Source organism: Gekko japonicus, unplaced genomic scaffold (genome assembly GCF_001447785.1).
Source record: "Gekko japonicus isolate JY-2015 unplaced genomic scaffold, Gekko_japonicus_V1.1 scaffold466, whole genome shotgun sequence".
Taxonomy (NCBI): Eukaryota; Metazoa; Chordata; class Lepidosauria; order Squamata; family Gekkonidae; genus Gekko; species Gekko japonicus.
The window spans coordinates 866,388-886,233 of record NW_015177019.1 but is presented as its reverse complement, the minus strand read 5'-3'; the positions used below and the strand labels follow the sequence as shown (position 1 = coordinate 886,233).

At 40.3% G+C, this 19,846-nt stretch overlaps 1 protein-coding gene across 1 annotated transcript in view; it reads right to left on the bottom strand.

Moving 5' to 3' along the window:
• Window positions 1-8,040: 8,040 nt before the first annotated feature.
• The window catches only part of BNC2 (basonuclin 2), a 351,100-nt gene continuing 339,294 nt past the window's right edge, over window positions 8,041-19,846 (bottom strand). Inside the window, exon 6 of the mRNA XM_015427749.1 lies at window positions 8,041-8,701. Coding sequence (XP_015283235.1) covers window positions 8,041-8,701 — 661 coding nt within the window. The remainder of the gene's footprint in view (window positions 8,702-19,846) is intronic.

Here is a 19,846-nt window from a genome sequence, read left to right as displayed (position 1 = left end):
TGTATTACATGCATGCCTGTTACCACAATGTCACTGCTTCATAAACTGCAGGTTAATTGATGCTTGCATTTTGCATTTTGACCCCTCTACATTAGAGGCCAAAGGTTGGCAGGATGGCTGTTTTTTTTTTAATCATCCTATGGAAACAAAATTGACTACTTGATTTAAATTAAGGCACCTAGAACTCAATCCTAATGTTTGCATACTTGCCAGCCACACTCAGGTAATGCCATTTTTACGATATTGTAGCTATGTATTGTCTTAAACTTTAGTTTATGCTCTCAATGTAGACATGCACCACAATCAGTGCACAAATGAGCACAGTGGATTTATGTAGACAATAGGGGTATGCAGGAAAAAAATCAGTATTTTTCTGATTGGGATATATTGGATTCGAAATATATCAGTATTCCTGGTTGTCCAGGTCCCAAATACTGGTACTGGCATCAAAATTGCAGGGGAGTAGCTGGTGCCTGTCCATTAATCTCCAAATTTCAATTCAACTGGACCAAGATATCAAATTCTAAGTGCCCCTGAACAAGGTGCCTCCAGCTGTCCTTCACTGTTTCCTATGAAAGAGGGGGAAAACAACAAAAAATGTAAACCAGCAAAAAATGTAAAATCGGAAAATCTACTACTCTAGAAACTCGATCACAGGCTATTGCTAAGCCTAGCCAATGTAAAACCCAAGAATCTAAACCTATGTAACATATCAGAATCTCAACCTCTGTAAAATACAAGGTTCTCAATGAAAAACTGAAGAATCTCCAAAAAAAACAGAGAATCATGAACCCCACACAAACCAACTCCAGCAAAGAATTAACTTAAAAAAACCTGAAGCATTTGAAACTGGCAGAATCTTACCTAAAGCAAAATCCTGGATATATTTGGAAAACCCAACTATATCTTAAAAATATCTTATCAGTATTTTTCAGATATATATTTAGCTTGGTTATATCTGCACATACATCCTTAGTAGACAATGGCTGGAGGTGTGCATTTCCAACTATATTGGAAAGTAGATGGAAATGTGGCTGTCTAACTGCACTGGGTACTAGATTCCAGGTGGGTCGCCATGGTGGTCTGAAGCTTTAAAACAAAGTTTGAGTCCAGGAGCACCTTTAAGACCAACAAAGTTTTATTCAAGGTATCTGAGGAAGTGTACATGCACACGAAAGCTTATAAACCGTGAATAAAATTTTGTTGGTCTTAAAGGTGCCACTGGACTCAAATGTTGTTGTACTGGGTACTGCCAATGGGATATTAGATGCTTCATACCTGAATATTAATCACAACTCAGATACCCATCTGTATTCAGTTTGGCCAGGTTGTTCCCAATGATGCAAGGGACTCCATCCACAAAAGCTTCTCCACATTTAGTTACCAGATGGGGCATTACTGTGCAGCATAAGCACAGGCCAGTTGATGTGACAATCCTTTGGGAACATGACTTGCATTTTTCAAGTGATTTCAGCATGCTGAACCAACACCCATCCACACAACAAATATTTATGTTCTGTAAAATGGATAAAAAGGGGAAATTTGAAAATCTGACCACGGTGAGCCACAATCTGGACACAACATGACACATTCACATTTGGTTGAACATGCCAAAATCCACTGAAATGTTTGCTTGTATCAAAATAGTCATATGTAATCTGTACCATAATTATTTTATATAGCAATATACAAATTTTAAAAAATATTCTGATTTCACATACAACTTATTAAAGATATTTCTAGTACAATGCTCTAATGTTCAATCACATTAGACCAGTCTGTTTCCCTTTAAAATTGTCCATTGCTAAATCTTTTAAAAATAATGTCATCACATGCTTTCAGAAAACCAAATCATATATAAATACACATGAAGTGCTGTTCGTCTACAGGAGAAATACTGCCAGTTATTTGCTACCGTAGATTGGACCCTTTTAATATTTACAAAACATACATTTTTCAAAATAGGCAACATATTCAAGTAATTCAGGGAACAAGTACATAAGAAAACCAGATGCATCTCCAGCTGTATGGGTTTGTTTGGTTTCTTCCCATGGGAGTCAACTGCTTCCCACAGGTAATTATTTTGGAATGTCTGTCATAGGACAACTATAATGTGAACATGAGACCTCCCTTCCCAAATCAAATCTCTGGCCAAAAATAAGCAACCTATAAAGAAAAGAGAAAATAAAATTCAGCTTCTGTGTCCAAATACATGCACTTTTAGATATCAGTCCATACATTCTAACTTCCTCTACATCGAACAGCCCAGTGGAAATGGCTGTCTAGAGAAAATAACATAGGTGCCAGTATGACTACATGGATATTCATGTGGGAAAGGTGCTGCAGTGTTCATGTGAGTCATTACTAGTGAGAGGAGCCGATACTATGGTTGGGCCAGCTGATGTTGCTTCTGCCACAAGGCTGAGCCAATTGGGCTTCTTCACATGGGAGATTTAGGACACGTGCACAAGACCACAGTGATAGTTTTCCAAAAAGATATTGTGAAGCCCATGGAAACAAGATCCTTCTGTTAAGGGCAAATACATGTCCCTGAATCCACATATAGGAGTGGGAAGCAGAATCAGTTGGCAGAAGGCAGGATGTCCCTCCTACACCCCACCAATATTCCCCTGAAAATATCCCCCCCGCACACACTTAACTTCTGGTTTTTGGAGCCAAGTTGACAGAAAATATGAATAAAATGGCCTGGGTGGGATTCTGAAAGGAAACCTTGGGCTAAGTACCTCTCTCCTGTAGATGCTCTTCCTGCACTGACATATAAAATAAACTCAGAACTGGAAGTGCTGGGATGAGTGCTTTCCTAAAATGCCCTTGCACAGACATCAGGAAATATTAAATAAGGCAGGTTCAGCATCAGTCTGAAATGCTAAGTATGGCAGGTTGTTATAGACACGCTTGGTTAAAAATTATCAGTCTTCTGCTGTCCAATGCCTGTGATTAGAAAGCATGGCATTTCTTACCACTCTGGGGTCACATGGACCATTTCCTCTGATCTGTTTCACTGAAGGATTAGAAAGAGTCAACAGTGTTCCTGAGTTTTCTTTGTTGTAAAACCATGCCACTAGCACTTGGGTTGTGTAAGAAAGGCTTCACAAGAAATGAGCTGGACGTCTTTTTAGATAGATTACTTTGCATGCCATAAATGCACAATTGTTACGTTTGAAGCAGTTGATCCAGACCCTGGTCCTCAACACAGCCCTTCTGTTGCAGAGAGACCCATTGCATTGCTCATTGGGACTTCATGCACTTCGAATTGGGTACTGCCTATGACATCACCAGAGATGAGTACAAATGCAGTTCCAAGCAAGTCTGTGCCACACTTTAAATATTTTAAAGGATTTTTTTCCTCATTATTCACGTTCTCCAAACTTGTTTGGAAGTCTTTCTGTTCCATTCCTGCATGGGAGAAATCAACCAGCCCTTTAACAGTGACAGAAAGTGTATTACATGTAGTGTAGTTTTACACAGATTTACTCCAGTCTCAGTCCATTGACTGGAGTGACTCAGCACAGAATTGCTCTCTTGGAGAACAAACCTTTGAGAGAACTAGGATGCTATCTAGGACCTGGACTCTAAAGGGAGGCAGTCCTCAGTATTCTTAAACTTGTTATACCTGTGGAAGGTTTTTTTTTGGGGGGGGGGAAGAGTGCAGGGACTAAAATCATATGCACAAGTGAAGTTTTACACTAAATAAACATCCAAGTATTAGATTGTACTTCCAGGGAACTGGCGATATTTCTTGCACTTCTTCGTGCATATAACTGCAGTGTGAACTATGAGAAAGGCTCCCAGAACATTCTTACTGGGTACTGTATAATGAATACGATTAAATGCTCCATGGATGCATCTTGTGGCTTAATTTTTAAGGCTAGTTAGCTGCAGCTCACATGTCCAGAACCACTATTTTAGAGAGAAGCAATGATAGTTAGACTGTTCATCCAACATGAATATTTACCACCCCATCTATGTATTGTATTGGTTAGGTATTTTAAAAAGCTCAAATGGATGTCTCTCCCGCCCTCGTTCATCACAATTTTCTTCTGAGTTCCTCCCCTCTGATTCCTTACAATATTATCCTGTTTTGTTTTGAGTAACAAACAGATGTTGCCCGTGCAACTCATTTGCTGAATAAGGCCTACTTGATGATGTTTAACTTTCCAACAGTTTACTAAAGCCATTTGACCTTTAGCAGAAACAAGGGTAAAATGAGAACGCCGAACAGTGATTTATTCAGGAAAGAATTATTTATATATCTCAAATATGTTTTTCATTAAAAACGATATTTATTTATACCATACATACTTCAAAAACAGTGTTTTGTTTTGTTCCTTAGATATCATTTACCATTTTTTTCCTTTATGTTGGTTCTGCCTTTTCAGTATTTCTTTTAACTTGGTTCCCAATAGCTTGGGGATTTTGTAGAGACAGTGCAGTACAGATAACACTACAAAGGTTCATAAGTTTGGGAAGAACACACCTTTACTGTTCCATGTTCCCCTTCACAAGCATACCGTACATACGCAGCATAAAGAAAAGCATCTCTCAATTCAATTTATAAACAAAAGTAAGATGGGGGGGGAAGACAAAGCACAAATGAAAAAAATCAAGTTGGCAAATATGGTGGAGGTTTGTGATGTAAACATATTTTTAGACATACTGATGGGTAACCATGTAAATTCTGCGTAGATAACTTTGAGACTCTGGCTCACTATTGGAAAACAAAGGCATCTGGCCTAAAATAAAACATTTCAATGGAATTTTTATTTCTACACACATGGAGATACTGCTTTTTAGAAGGGGAAAAAAACCATGGTGGCATTATAAATCTCCAGTTTACCTACTACTCATTGAGACCTATAGGATTTAAGCTAGTCAGAACTGACTGGTTTCCAATGGATTTAGTCACAAGTACAAAGCTGGATTGATGCCAATGTGTCTATTCAAGAGGAAGGAATCTATCCAGGATAGTTTCCTCAAAGTAAAATTAACAGACAGTAGTGTTAATATCAATATGAAATTAACAGTGATGAAAGTTACGTGAGCGACTTGGAAGCTGAAAAGAACCATGCTTTTCTGGTTTTGCAGTTACAAGAGAGATGTTCTAGGAAAGAAAAACATTCTCTTTGAGTTAGCATTAGACTGTAGGTGGAAATAGTCCTTTAAAAAAAAAAGTGTTATATGATCACACCATAATGGTTTTGGCTGTAGGCTGAGATTAAGTAAATATCATCAGTCCGTCAGTATGCTGTGGTCATGGAGGCTGCCGGTGTGGTTTGCCATGCTCAGACAACATGTGTAAACACTAGAAACAAAAAATTTTTTGGAAGCAACTTCTCCCTGTCTTCCTCCACTGTTTGATCCTCTCTGATGTGCTCTTTCCTAACTCTACTGTAACTCTTGTCTGAAAAAACCAGGTTAGGAAAGTATAAAATACTAAAACAACATTTATTTCAGGGTCCCTCCTCCTTGTTCTTGATTCGTTCAGAGGGGAAGTTACCCATGAAAATGAATAGTACATATTTTACAAGCATTTTAAGTGCTTGTGCCATTAATGGCTTTTGATTGCTTCTACAAAAACACATCTTAATAGTACAATGTTTACATCAGCACGAAGTGCTTGGCCCAAGTCTTCAGTACAGAATATAAACTTTGGTTGGATCCTATGGGAAGACTTTGCAGAAGTAGTTGGTGAGGCAGATTCCCCCCCCCCCCATACTCGCTGTTCTCCAGCAGTCCTCTATGTGCCCTGAAAATTCTCCACTGTTGGCCCCAAGTAAACAGAAAGCACCATAGCATGAAGGCCTGCGGCAAATAAAAGGAATCAGGCAAAATCACTCCACTCTCCATTGTTCACCAGTGGTAGAAAAAGTCGTTTGACAGCAGAAGAGGGTGAAATCCTCCCCAATTCCCACTCCTCCATACAGGCCCCCATGCTGTTGGGTATTTTCTTTATGAAATCTCCACATCCCTTAGTAGAAGATTTTTGAAGTATATAGAAGGCTATGGGGAAAGGTAGGAAAGACCCACTCTGCCAGTTCCGTCTACAAGCTTCTCCATAGGATCCAACCCATTCATTTCAGGAATTTATGTCCATCTCTCAAGTAACCGAGACCCCAATGAAATATTACAGGGGACCCAGAGGTGCTACCCTCCCACCCACCCACCTGCACAGTCAGTTTTTTAAAGAAAAAGAAACGTGCCAGATTTGCATGTGATGTGCATTTTCATACCTTTCGGAAGTTATGGATGGAATTGCATCATAGATTGCTTTTTCTAAATATATCAAGGGCAAGCCTTGGGGTCATGTAGGCTGGTGGCAGCCATTCTATGCACTGCCATTGGAAAGCCCTGGGGGAGAATCATTTTTGCCTTCTTTCCTTTCACCCAGCTACCGTCTGTGAGCCTCAAAATGGTAATGCCCCCGGATTGGAGAGACCTGCATGAATAAAAAGCCATGCAATGTTGATGGCTGCAATGAGGAGGCAGAAGCAGGTAAAACAGCCCTTCCTGCCTGTCCCACTAGTAGTCCACTGATGGCTGAGGGAAGCCAAGATGGGTGAATTTGCTTCTTTCCACTCCTCAGTGCGGCTGATGATGTTGTATGGCTTTCTATCCTTTGGTCCATTAAATCATGGCCTTATCTTTTTGAGGCTCAACGACTGCTGCTGGGGGAAGGGGCTGCATAGAAGCCAGCCCAATGTGTCCTCCATAGCCTTTAGACAAGGCATCACACACCTATTTCCTGAAAAATCATCCTTTCTTAGTTGAAGAAATGCCTCCTTTGTCTCATGTTGTATAACTTTGTTTTTCTTTTTAGGAAAGTTATGAATTTGTTTTGTGGATCTCGAGAGGAAAATGTTTTTTTTTTGTATTCCTTCTTTGCTCCCAAATTCCTAAGATTTTTTTTTCTGGGCAGGCAAAATCTTGGATTGTGGTTATTGTAGCTGATTACATTTTGGTTACTGAAAACTTGTGCAAAGTTGGCAATTTAGTGTTAAGACAAACGCTTCCATTTTGTTCGGAATTCACTGCTCCATACTGACCAGATCACTTTTAACAAAGTGTTTTTTTTTTAATTAATAAGACACTGAAAGTATGGCAATACTTTTAAGGGGGAAAAGGGCATGGATATTATTACACATCCCCACATTGTGTAAGAAAAAAGTGCATGACTGTATTTATGTAATAGTAACAAGACAAAAATAAAATAACCAAACCCTCAAACCTGTATCGGACCTGGTGCTCTAAAGCATGCCAGCACCACCACATTACGCATCTCTAGCAGGTAGTTAAAAAAAACAAGACCTCGTGTTTTCATTTTAAAAAACAAAAATGTGCATTGAAGCTAATATAAATGAATAGAGCTAGCCAGCAAATCATCCCCCCCCTTATCTAACAGCTGGATGTAAATGTAAAGGTAAAAAATAACCCAAAACAAAAAACAAAAAAAGGTAAACCACCATCAATACAATTGTTTTACATCATGGGCCCTCAAGGCTCTATATATACAAGTGTCACAGCCATGCGTAGTTGACGGTTCTTTCAAAGGTTTAAAATACACAAAGACAAGAGAAGCTGTTCTTTTTGTTTGTTTGTTTGTTCGTTTGTTCCTGGAGTGCTTTGTTTCCTTGGGATTTCCATTTGTTTTCTTTCCTTTTCTAAGATGGCAGGCAACAGTCACAGTTAGAAGAAACAGTCTCTTTGGAGATGACCACGTATCTCATAACAAAAGTGGGGCGCTAAAAGGCAAATTCGTTTGTGTTTATTTCCCCCCAACCCCACAATGGAAATACCATCCCAGGTTAAAGAGACTACCTGAACCCACACAAAAAGAAAATCCCTAACCAAAAAAAAAGGAAGGGGGGGGAAGCACCTGGTGTTTTTCAGTTCTGTTACAAAAGAAAAAAAAAGATATATATTTATATTTATATTTTTATATATATATAATAATAGTCTGTAAATAGTCCAAAGAAACAAGGCCCTCTGTGAGAGCCGGCATTTGCCATGTCCATCTTTGAACTAATCTAGTGAAGTGAAGGGAATGTTTTTATGCAGGTTTGGGTTCTGACTGTGCCTATTCCGGCTGCGGACGGAGGAGAACATCATGTTGCATCCAGGGATCTTGCACTTGTGCATTTCTCGTAAGTGCACAGTCTTGTAATGCACTCTGAGAGTCCCCTTGTTGCTGTACATTTTGTGACAAATGTTACACATGATCCCCCCATTGTTCATGGAAATGCTGTTGTACATGTAGGATCCTGGGGCTTCGGCACCCATGCCAATGCCTAGGGCTGGGGCATCAGCTTTGTGTGATGACTCCCCACTGTCACTTGCCCCATCGACATCATCAAGGAGAATCCCCTCGTCGCTCCCTGCATCGGATTCTCTTGAGGAATGGATGCTACCACTGGACTGGATGCTGGATGTGGTGCTGAGGTCTAGCACCATGTATTCTTCTGACATGCCCCTTCCATACCCATTCAGATGGGAATCTTCAGTACCTGCAGGGGAGGACGTATCTTCCCTTAAATCAAACCCCATCTGATGTGGGGCACCATAGAACTTCATCAAAAATTCATCACGGAGATCCTTGCTAAGTGAGGGCTGAGACGTATCCAGTCCCATATCATCCAGTTCTTTGGTCAACAGTTTACGGTGTAGGTTTATGTTAGCGCTGTGTCTGGGAAAGAAAGAGAGAGGGACAAGGGGAAGAAGAAAAACATACAGTGTTTTGATTACATTTACAGTATAACATTTACAGATGAAATCAATTTAGCAATGAGTAATCATCTCAAAAAACAACACTACTGCCCCTTTTCTTGGAAATCCAACCATCCCTGTTTGGACACTCAAATTCCTACAGTATAAGGCAAAATGGCTGCCCCTTCCCCCTGCAAATCCACAATTTTCTTTCAAGTAACTACAATCCTTGTAGTTTGGATTGCATAATATATAGCAGGCTTATCATCATCATATAGCTGTTTTGAGCAATTACTGCATCTCTGTCCAAAAGCATACTCTCTCAAAAGATCTAGGAAGGAGGGAGGAAATCAATGGAACCTCACTAAATGGATTACATTGGACACATTAGTCCACACTTTTAGAGTCTGGGATCATAATTGTAGACACCAGTGGATGGCAAAACGTCTAACAAGTTAGTCTGGTTTTCCCTCTTATCAGGGAAAACTCATATGGATTATTTCTCGGGATTTTAAATTGAATAAGACAGTAAGGTTTTTGAGCCTGATGCATCAGGTGTTTAATAGCTGATCTTGGATAAATTGACCACAGATTTCAAATGAGCAGTTCCTAAGGTACTGGTGGCTGAAAACTGTCACACGTCTGCTTAGAAAGTTCTGCTCAGATATGGTCTTAAGTACAAACCAAATCGTGGGCATCACTATTAACCACTGAGAAGCACATTCTACATTGTTACTGCAGAAATGAAGGAAATTTGTTCTCCATTACTCCCAACAGTTTTTCGAAATTAGCAGCAGATTAACAAATATTGCTGTGTTGTATAACACCGAACCAAGTCTTAGGGGCACACATGTTGATTGCTTTAGTGGCTCTGTTTTGTTTATTTAATTCATTGCTTGTCCCTCCGCACAGGCTGGAGGCAGATGATAATTTTAAAAGAGCACTAAAATTAAAAACAGCCTTCTTGTAACAAACATCATTATCCGTTTAAATGCACAGACTACATGACATTGTGTTAGACTCAGTACAAAACTTCTGCTTGCGCTAGAGCTCCTATGGAAGTGGAACCAGAAGACTGCAGTAGCTGCTGGCACTAAGTCACACTGATCACCACTTGTGCTTCCGCTTGCACAAGATGCTGTATAACCAATTTCCAGGCACTGCAATGTAGAGAGAGGAAAGCACAAGATCTTTCAAAAGCAGAACTCTGCTAAGTCCATTTGTGTATCCATGTGTTTGCAAACTGAGCACCCAGCCCTGCAAGAAGAATTCTGAAGCACTGAGCTTTCTCACTGGAAATGGGGAGCGTGGCCCAGCTTAGTTTGCCAACCTGCTTACTGCCAGCTGCAATTCAGCTGAAAGCTAACAGGAGGGTTGCAAAGCACGGGTAACAGAATGTGGGGTTATCCCCACATGCAGATCTGAGGTGCTCAAGTACACAAGCCATCAGAACATGGATTACTGAACTCTGTTCCAATTGCACTGTAAACCCTCAAACTTAGTGCAGAGCCAAGTCCAAGTGTCAGGTGCCAATTGCACATGTGCATAAAAGCAGATGTCCAGCACCTCCTAGCAAACCATTTGTACAATTATTTTCATGGGGGGGGGGGAGATTACTTAAATCAGCTTTTTCTATGCATGCTTGCTTGTTTTGCACAACCACATGCTTGCAGCCTGAGACAGCAGTGGGGGATTTGATTTCCCAGCCACATCAAAATCAATCATCCACCTCTTATAATCCAAATGGGGGCGTCACCAGATTCCTCATGTTCAAATCTGCATTGTAATGCAGATGCACACCTGGATCCAGATGTGTGAAGGCAATTCCTGATCTAGCAAGGCAAAGTGCTTCAGCGCAATGATGTCTGTTCCTCACTTAGGGTGACTAAGGCTACAGTCCTAAGAAAACTTTTCTGGGAGTAAGCCCCAATGAATAACATGAGACTTACTTCACAGTAGACCTGCTCAGAATCACTCCCAAGGTATAGCAAAGCAAAGATGATGAAACTGAGTTTCCCTGATGTTGGCTGAACAAGTAACATATTCACTGTGAGCATATCTCTCAACCAGCTGGGCTCCGAAGCAGCTTCATAGCAGGAAAAAAGGTGTACAATTTATATGCTGTGCCTATATGCATCATTCAACATGCCTTGTTATATTTGGTATACTTTACTAAATACAACATCAGTTTACCCTCTTTAGATACAAAGCAGGTAACTGACCTCAGTTAAAGAGTATATTGATAATTGAAGGAGGGAAAATCTGGTTTCCAAATGGAGAATGTCTCTTGTGGAGAAAAGCTACTGAGAGATATGTTTGTAGGAGCTGTAGCCCTTTTATATCCAGAGTTATACTGCTGTTGTTTTTCTCAGCACACAAGTGTGTTATGCATATCCGCACACGGCACTTATGAAGGCTGAGCTTACCTTGTGATAAGATCAGCTTTCTAATCTTTTGCTAAATCGAGATCACAAAAGAAAGAAGGAGACAGTGAGAGACAGAGAGAGAGAGAGAGAGAGAAAGAAAGAAAAGAGATGGAGAGAAAGAGACAGAGAGAAAGAGAACAAATTCACATTCCAATCCAGTCACATCTGGCTTTAAACAAAAAAGAAAAGAGAATCTTAAAACAATAAAATACAGGCTAAAAATGCTTTGGCCATGAGATCATTCTCTGTCACCCATCATCTCACACTGCTGTCCTGATGAAAATTCGAATCCAGCGGCACCTTTAAGACCAACAAAGTTTCATTCAAGTTATAAGCTTTCGTGTGCACGCACACTTTCTCAGACACATTGAAATGGAAGTTACCAGTCCATACATATAGGTAGAGGTGTGAGCAGTAAATTAGCATACAGCATGCAGCAAGAACCAAACAGGAATAACAAGCTTAGTTTATACGGTCACCATTTGTTTGGATTTAATTCCAGGGAAAAACATAGAGAAGCAACTAAATATATCAGAATTGGAGATTGATGTGTAAATGTAGCCTTCTTAATTGTGAGATGCTGAGAGTCATTAACTGATACCCCACCATCCATTTCCTCTCAAGCATGGAGGTAACTAACAGCATCCTTTTCTGTTCCTGAGGTTCCTTTGCAATAAAACAGCTACTTTGAGTTCACCTACTGAATGTCCGGGAAGGTTGTTCTCCTACAGGTTTCTCAGTCTTGTGATTCTTAATGTCAGATTTGTATCCATTTATCTTTTGGCTCAGAGTTTGATCTGTTTGCCCTATGTAGAGAATGGAAGGGCATTGTTGGAATAGACTGGAAAGGAAAATTGCTGAATCACAAGTTATTACAACACTCAGAACAAAAATTCCCTGGACTAAACAGGGATATTGGTTTCTTATCTCACTACATCTGCATTCTCACTAAGAGGGACCATACATCCTCTTTATTTCATTGTATTTCTTATTTGGATTAGTAGATTGGAATAGTGATTGTAATGTAATGCAAAGAATAGTAGAATGTAATGTAATTTGGAATGGTAGACTGGAATGTATTTCTCTGGTCTGGTGACAGAGGAGACATAACACTGTACAACTAAACACCCCACCTTAAAGAAAAAAATGCTGTTAGTTACCTCCATGCTTGAGAGGAGACGGATGGCAGGGTCTCAGTTAATGACTCTCAGTATTCCACAATTAAGAAGGCTACATTTACTCATCAATCTCCAATTTTGATATATTTAGTTGCTTCACTATGTTTTTTTCCTGAAATTAAATCCAAACAAATGGTGACCATATAAACTAAGCTTGTTATTCCAGTTTGGTCCTTGCATCTGTTAAAAACCTTCATTATGTTGTATGCTAATTTGCTGCCCACCCTATATGTATGAATTGGTTAACTTCCATTTCAATGTATCTGAAGAAGCATGTGTTTGGCATCCACACAAAAGCTTATACCTTGAATAAAACTTTGTTGGTTTTAAAGGTGCCACTGAGCTTGAATTTTGTTCTTTTGCTTCAGACCAACACGGCTACTCACCTGAATCTGTTGTCCTGATGGTTACCAGACCAACCACACAATCTAAAACCATAAATCACATCAGACAAAACCAGATTCACATCATCCACAGACTGGTGCTGAACAGATGCATGCAGTGTTCATGTACTTGAACAATAAATAAACAGAAGTAAACCTTCTTGGGCAGAATTATTGTTTTCCCACTTGAGTGTCAGATGGCAAATGACTCAGAGGGAAAGTGGCTAAGCCAAGAACAGGAAACATTCTTGCATGTTGGTAAATGGCAGTTGCGCCACCCAAGTTATTCCGCAAGTGGAACAGCACTACTGAGCTTCATGGAGCAATGGATGACAACAAAGCCTTCTATGAAATGAGCTTCCCTGATTGTGTCACACAAACCTGCCTTGGGACAGTGGCCAGTTTAACTGTAGCAGCATGATAGTTGCTTGTTCTCAGAAGCCATTTGGAGGCAGCAGCAGGTCGGCCAACTTAAACCATGCCACTGCAAACCAAAAATGTTGGTACCCAGCCTTGTCTCCAAGATGCTCAGAAAAACTCGGCAACTTAGAATTGACATTTTAGTTAAGTTACAACCTGGAGAATATGCATATAGCTTTAAAGTCCCTGACTCAGAGGAAGAGGGATAGCTGTGATCTCTCCCGCTTAATCACAACTCCTTTTACCTGTGCCTGCCTAATGTAACAAGCAAGGCTCGAGGTGTGATGATGGGCAGAGCGATAGCTGGATGGGAACGGTAATGGCTGCCTGTTGCTCTGCTTCATCAGAAAATATGAGGCTACAGGCTCATTCTCTGGATTGCAATCCCATAACCCAGAGGTCGTTTATGCTAAAAGGGAGAAACCTTCCAAAGGCTATAGAGTGAGCTTCATAACGTCAAGGGAACTGGCTTTTCCACTCCAGTCATGGCTACAAACCGGTTTTCATATGAGATAGCCTCTATGCTGTAGCACTGAAAGTGGCCACCACATCACCACTTTTATCTTTCCTGGAGTTTTTGCGTGACCTGCTCACACCCATTGCCAGTTTTTGTGCCAAAGTAAACATGGCTGTAACACATATTACTATTGCATGAATGGAAATGCCCATCTCCCGCGAGAGAAGTGGAGGTTTGCTAGATGTCAATCTGTTAAGAGATGCAGCTGGTTTCTGCTATCAATAGAAAGTGATGCCATACCCATTCACTTATCATTTATAGCAGGAGCTATCAGTAATCTAATTAAACTATGTACCAGCCCTTAATATCTGTCAGGCAAACGATGTGCAGAAATGTGTGGACAACTTCTGGCACTCTCGTCGGCAAGGTCCCTTTTCCGCTGTCAGCAGTACCACTGGCTTCTTGTAATATAATTACATTGACTTTTATTCAATTAAGTGCCATTCCTAGCTTTAAAAAAAACCTTGCTTTATCAATTGATTCAGGTGTAATGCAATAATAAAGATGAACTCATTGCAGTGCATTAGCTCTGCTGTTCATAACTTCTGAACATGGGTTCATTCATGGTAGTCGATTTCCATTATGCAACCACAGTTCAAAAGAATTGATTCTGTTACATTCATTTCTTAATCTATATCACTCGTGTTGGAGAATCCTCCTCAAGATCATATGCAAATGAAAAAAATTGTACTCAGTGAAATGCTGTGGTTTTCATATTTTCAGTTTAACACCGAATTTGAGAGTTTGAAACTCCACTAAGATTATGAATTCTTTTCTCCAATGCAGACAACTGTTCCGAGAGGCATAGGTCAGGTTGAAAAAGACAGACGGTGGTGGTGAATGAAAGACACGACAGATGTGATGCGAGCCATAAAGAAGGGGTATCTGTGTAAATGTTCCATGCATGCACCATTGTTATTTAAATACATGTATCATGTGCAGCACCTAATTTGTCTGTTGTGATAGCTTGCCAGCAACTGGTGGACTTAGTACATTTGCCATTGGTATGCTGATATGTACATGAATAGGCAGTGCTCATGGTAAACATGCTGAAACATTACAGGGTATGTGTGCAATAGTTATAGTGCAATCTTATGCAGAATTTCTCTAGTCTAAGCCAATTGATTTCAGTGGAGAGGGGCCATTTTTAATACTTATTTCTAAAAGTATTTGAAAACTTTACAAGAAACGTCACAAATATTATTGAGACTTTTTTACTTTCCTCAAAACTTTGTTGATGTGTTGCCTGGGAAAGTTTTCACTTTTGGCAAAACATGACAGCTACATATGGAGATGCAACATGCTCTCTGGGCTAGATCAAAGATTTTTGGCACCTTTGGTAGTGAATGGTTTCACCATACATCCCCATGCCACAAGCAAGTCACCACTTGCCCCCCCATACCACAGTGACGCAGGAAGCTGCCACCCACCCTCCTTACCCACTTTTGCAAGGAAGTCACCATCCGCCCTCCTGGCTCCCTAGAACATAGGGAAGTGTAGTGTGGTGAGAAGCCATCACCTGTCCTCCTTGCCATCCCCCGCACCACAGCAAGGGAAGGCGGGAAGCTGCTGCTCAACCCCCTTGCCCTCTGTGGCAAGGCTCAGTAAGGTAGCAAGCCACAACCTGCCCTTCTCGCACCACACCACAGTGAAATGGGAAGCCACTTCATGTTCTCCTCACTCCTGTGCTGTAGGGGAAGGAAGTAGGAAAAGAGTCAAGGAAGGGAAGGTGATAGAAGGAAGCTAGAAGGTGAGGGTGGACTGCTTACTGCTTGCCAGCAGCTCATTGACACCAGGGGTGACTCCCAGGTTGGGACAGCTGGCTACCGTGGCAGATGCTGATGCCACAGTTGCGGGGGCAACAGTGGTTGTCATTGCCCCTCCATCTTTAGTCCATAGCAATTACCAGACCAGCCCTGCATGCCCTTGAAAAATGTATTTCGTTTGATCAAAGTTCTGAGAAGTTCTGTAAAGGATTTGGTACTTCACTATCAAACATGATGAAAATCCTTCTGCAGCTATAAGTTTGCCAGAATAGTGTTCTCTATGAAATGAAGGCTGGTAATATTATAATTATGAATATTCCACTTTAAAAACACTATCCTAGCTTCTTCTTTCCCCCATTATACTTAACTGAAGACATTTCCTGTATCTCAGTTACTTATAATGATATCTTCTTTGAGTGCCACCCAATTTTCTGGTGTCACCAAATGACTTCATTGCTTGTTTTCCAGTTCCCTTTATCCATACAACATTTTCACCAAATGAAACTCTCTCCTATAACCCTATTAAAAAAAAATCACTACTGATCTAATTACTAGAAGAAAACAAGCAATATTCTCTGGACCTGTCACTTAAAATTGCAAGACAAATATTTTTTAAACATTAACTGGTGTTGTTGTAAACTATTTGCTTGCTTTTTTTTTTCAAGCCTAGACGAGTGTTCCTATAATGGGGAATAATACTCCTCGTCCCTAGTGCTACTCACACAGTCAGTAAAGAATCTGGACAAATTCTCATGAGAGAGTTATTTTATAATCTAAAGTGAATGGCCACATTTCACAGCACACAACAGACAGGCTTTATAGGCTTAAGCAGAACCCAAATTGTCCTGGATTGTGAACTAATCAGTGGCTAGAACTTGCCATGACCAGAGAAGTGGGATGCTAGATGGAAATGCCAGCTACTGATGTAGCTCAGTCAAGGGGAGAAAGGAATCCTTTTTTTTTACTGGTGAGCACTGGGGGATGCCAAGGGAGGCAATCAATATGTAATCAATGTACAAATGTTCGCTAACAAGATTTGAGGCCAGAAGCATTGTAGCAATGGGAACAAAATTATTATGTAGTACATAATTTTCCCATTATCTTTTATGCATGTGTGCGCATGTGTGTATGAAACCTAGATGTTTAGCCATTTTCTATATAATTGTAATTAACTGCTTTCAAATCTAGTTAATAAAATTTTTAAAATAATTGATTTTGTTTTCTCCTTGGTTGTAGACCGACTGACTTGTTTTGTTTAGCCATGGTTTTTCAGTAAGACAAAGAAGGACTTCAGATTATGAAAGGAAGTTCACACCTTTTGTGCAATGGACTAAATTCATGGTGCTCTTATGACCAATGACCACCATCATTTGCAGAATTGAAGCCAATATAACTATCCTACTAGGTTCATGAGTAACTTTTGTTTAAAGCCCCTTTTAGTTAATGGTGATTTGCTTCAATGCATTGATCTTCTACTTTATAACAACAATAAATCATTCCATGTCTAGGTCACACTATAAATGTATCACTTTAAACTAATGTTAGGTTTAACAGATTATTAACAAATCTAAATGATGTTTCATGACAGTAGCAAATCCACAGCTCAAAGTAGTCCTCTAACTTTGTGAAAGGTAAAATCAATAAAGTCCTGTTGAGCCCACCCAAATCCCTTTTCTTGTCAGAACTACCCAGTTGTCCAGGTTATTCGACATAATTCTGTTTTGCAATACTGGTACCTTGTAAGCCAAAGTTAAAACATGCCAGGAGGAGCTGTGGCTCAATGGCAGAGCATCTGCTTGGCTGCATGTAATGTAGGTCCCAGTTTCAATCCCTGGCATCTCCAGGTAAAAGGATCAGGTAATAGGTGATGTGAAAACCTTTCCCTGAGACCCTAGAAAGCCACTACCAGTCTGTGTAGACATACTATGATGGACCAAGAGCCTGATTTGGTATAAGGCTGCTTCATGTGTGATAATGTAAAAAAAATAATAATCCTGGAGATTGTATTTCTGTGAACGTTGTAGGGAATAAAGAACTGCCTGTACATCACAATGTGGCTATTCCTACAGTGCTGTGAAAGAGACCATAACAAGTAAACTACTTTACATGCTTCATGTCAACATGATCTCAGCCCTTAGCAATGCTCCCAGAAAGACTATTGACTACAACTATATAAGATTTTTAGAGTGTTCACTTTAGCCACATTATCAGATCTCTTGATACATATATGATGTATTATGTTACAATGAATGTGCAGCATTTGGCAGATGCATACATTCACATGTGGATGCTGAGAATTTAAGGTGAATCTTGTAAATGTCTGAAAAGGAAAGAGGGAAGGAAGGAAAGAGAAAGAAAGAAAGAAAGAAAGAAAGAAAGAAAGAAAGAAAGAAAGAAAGAAAGAAAACTTTATGAAAAGCATCAGCAAACACTGATATCATGTAGATGGTTGTCTGTAGCGTCTCTGAGTTTTTGCTCATTCACAAAATTGGCTTACAATTTTCAGTATTCACAATGCGACTGGAGATTAAGCAGAAGCTAGGTAACCTCTCCTTAACTGTGGCTACCCAAAATATGTCTCTATTGTATATATAACAGTAATTTCTACACCTTTCCTCCAAATCCAAGCTGAAATACAAGCACATCACTATTCTCTTTCATCCTCTCCCAGCCATATATCCTTAAACTCAGGAACATGTCTTGCTCCAGTAAGGAAACGAGCAGGCTCTCCTACCAGCTGCCTCTTTCATCAAACTTCATGGTTGCTTTTAGGAAAAAATATGCTCTTAAGCAGGTTTGTGTATCATAAGGCAGCAACCTCAGAGGAAGCTCTTTGCCTCCCATATGATGTAAAAGGGAAACTCAGGCACTTTCCTGGAAGTGAGATGCATGAATTTTTCTGAAACATGGTAAAGATACACTGGGTCATATTTTCACTTTTTGTAGTATCTGCAAAAAGTGGATTCACGAGTCACTCACACTTCCTTGTAACAGTGGAAACCTTTCTTTGTCCAGGCAACCTGGTACGCAGGCTTCAGAGAAGGAACTGGAAAATATTGGCAGCTTTCTCTGTGGCAGGTGTATAGAAAAATTGCTTTCTGCTTTCTATATCCACATGCCTTCTCCTGTGATGTCTTTGGATAACATGCTGTGTCTTGTTTCCTGTTGCAAGCCAAATGGTGGGGGCCACATGGCCTCAATAGCCATGCCATAAACCCACATGCTTTCACACTTTCATGCCAAATGCCAGACCTCATGGCTACACTTTCTGCCCTACATGCAACCAGTCACGTACAAAATGAAGTAGCTGGAGTTTGGGGTCAGGTGACTGCAGGCGTGGTCTCCAAACTTCTAGCCTATCCCCACACGCAGCTATGACAACCAACAATTGGGCACAACCCCTGTCCACTCGTGACTGGCTGATGGCCACGGCTAATCATGATTAGATTGGGCTATAATTCCATTGATCACTGGGAGTGAGTCTCTCTTAGCTCGCTTGCTTAGCCCTCCCTTCCTTCTCTGTCAGTTTGTTTTAGTGCACCTGGAAATGCTGCCTCGTGAGAGACAAAGAGTTGCTTTGTGAACTGGAGCACATGGGTGCAAGGATGGGATTTCTCCTTAAAATCCCTTGGTGCTACCTGGATTATCACCATGGACAATCTTGAACTCTTGGATGCTATCCTGACTTTGGTAATTATGTATCTTTAATGTGTCGTTAAGGCAAATTGCCCTAGCCTTTATTATTTTGTAATCTCTGGTAGTCTATGCTAAGCTCTGTACTGAATAAAAATTATTCTTATTTCTAATGGGTCTCTGATGTTGTAAATTGCATTCCAAGTCTAAATCTTGTAGCCTAACACTCCCCACACATGCTACCTTGGTAAGAAAGTGCATCTCTATATTGAGTTGCTAATGTGTTTTGTCCCAGATGCCAACTAAGGGTTTGGAATCTCCCCCTTAGGAAAGGCAGGGACTAGAGAAAAGAGGTTCTGGTGCACATTGTTCTGAAACCAGAGAGGGTATAGACCATCTCGTGGTTTGTTGTTTAATGTACTGAAAAAGTACAGGATTCTCTCCCATTCCTGGACTGGCTTGGGTGGGCTAAACCTGTACAGCAGGTACATCAGATACCATGATACCATCTACATTCAGACTGTACACTCTCTCAATTTTTTGCCAGTTCCTTGAACACTGTTTCTAGATACTTATTCTGGGGTCATAAAAGGAAGGTTTTTTGGACTTCAGAGTGGTTATGTGGTGGTTCCTCACTTCCAAAATATTATTTCCCCTTTTAGAAAAAGAAAGTAGGCTGAATTCCACCAGGATGACGTTAACCCCAAGCACTACAGGTAGCAGTTTTGTTGTTCAATCTAAGTATATATGCACAACAGGATGTACTGTATTTCTGTTTTCAAAAGACAAAGGACTGTTTAGG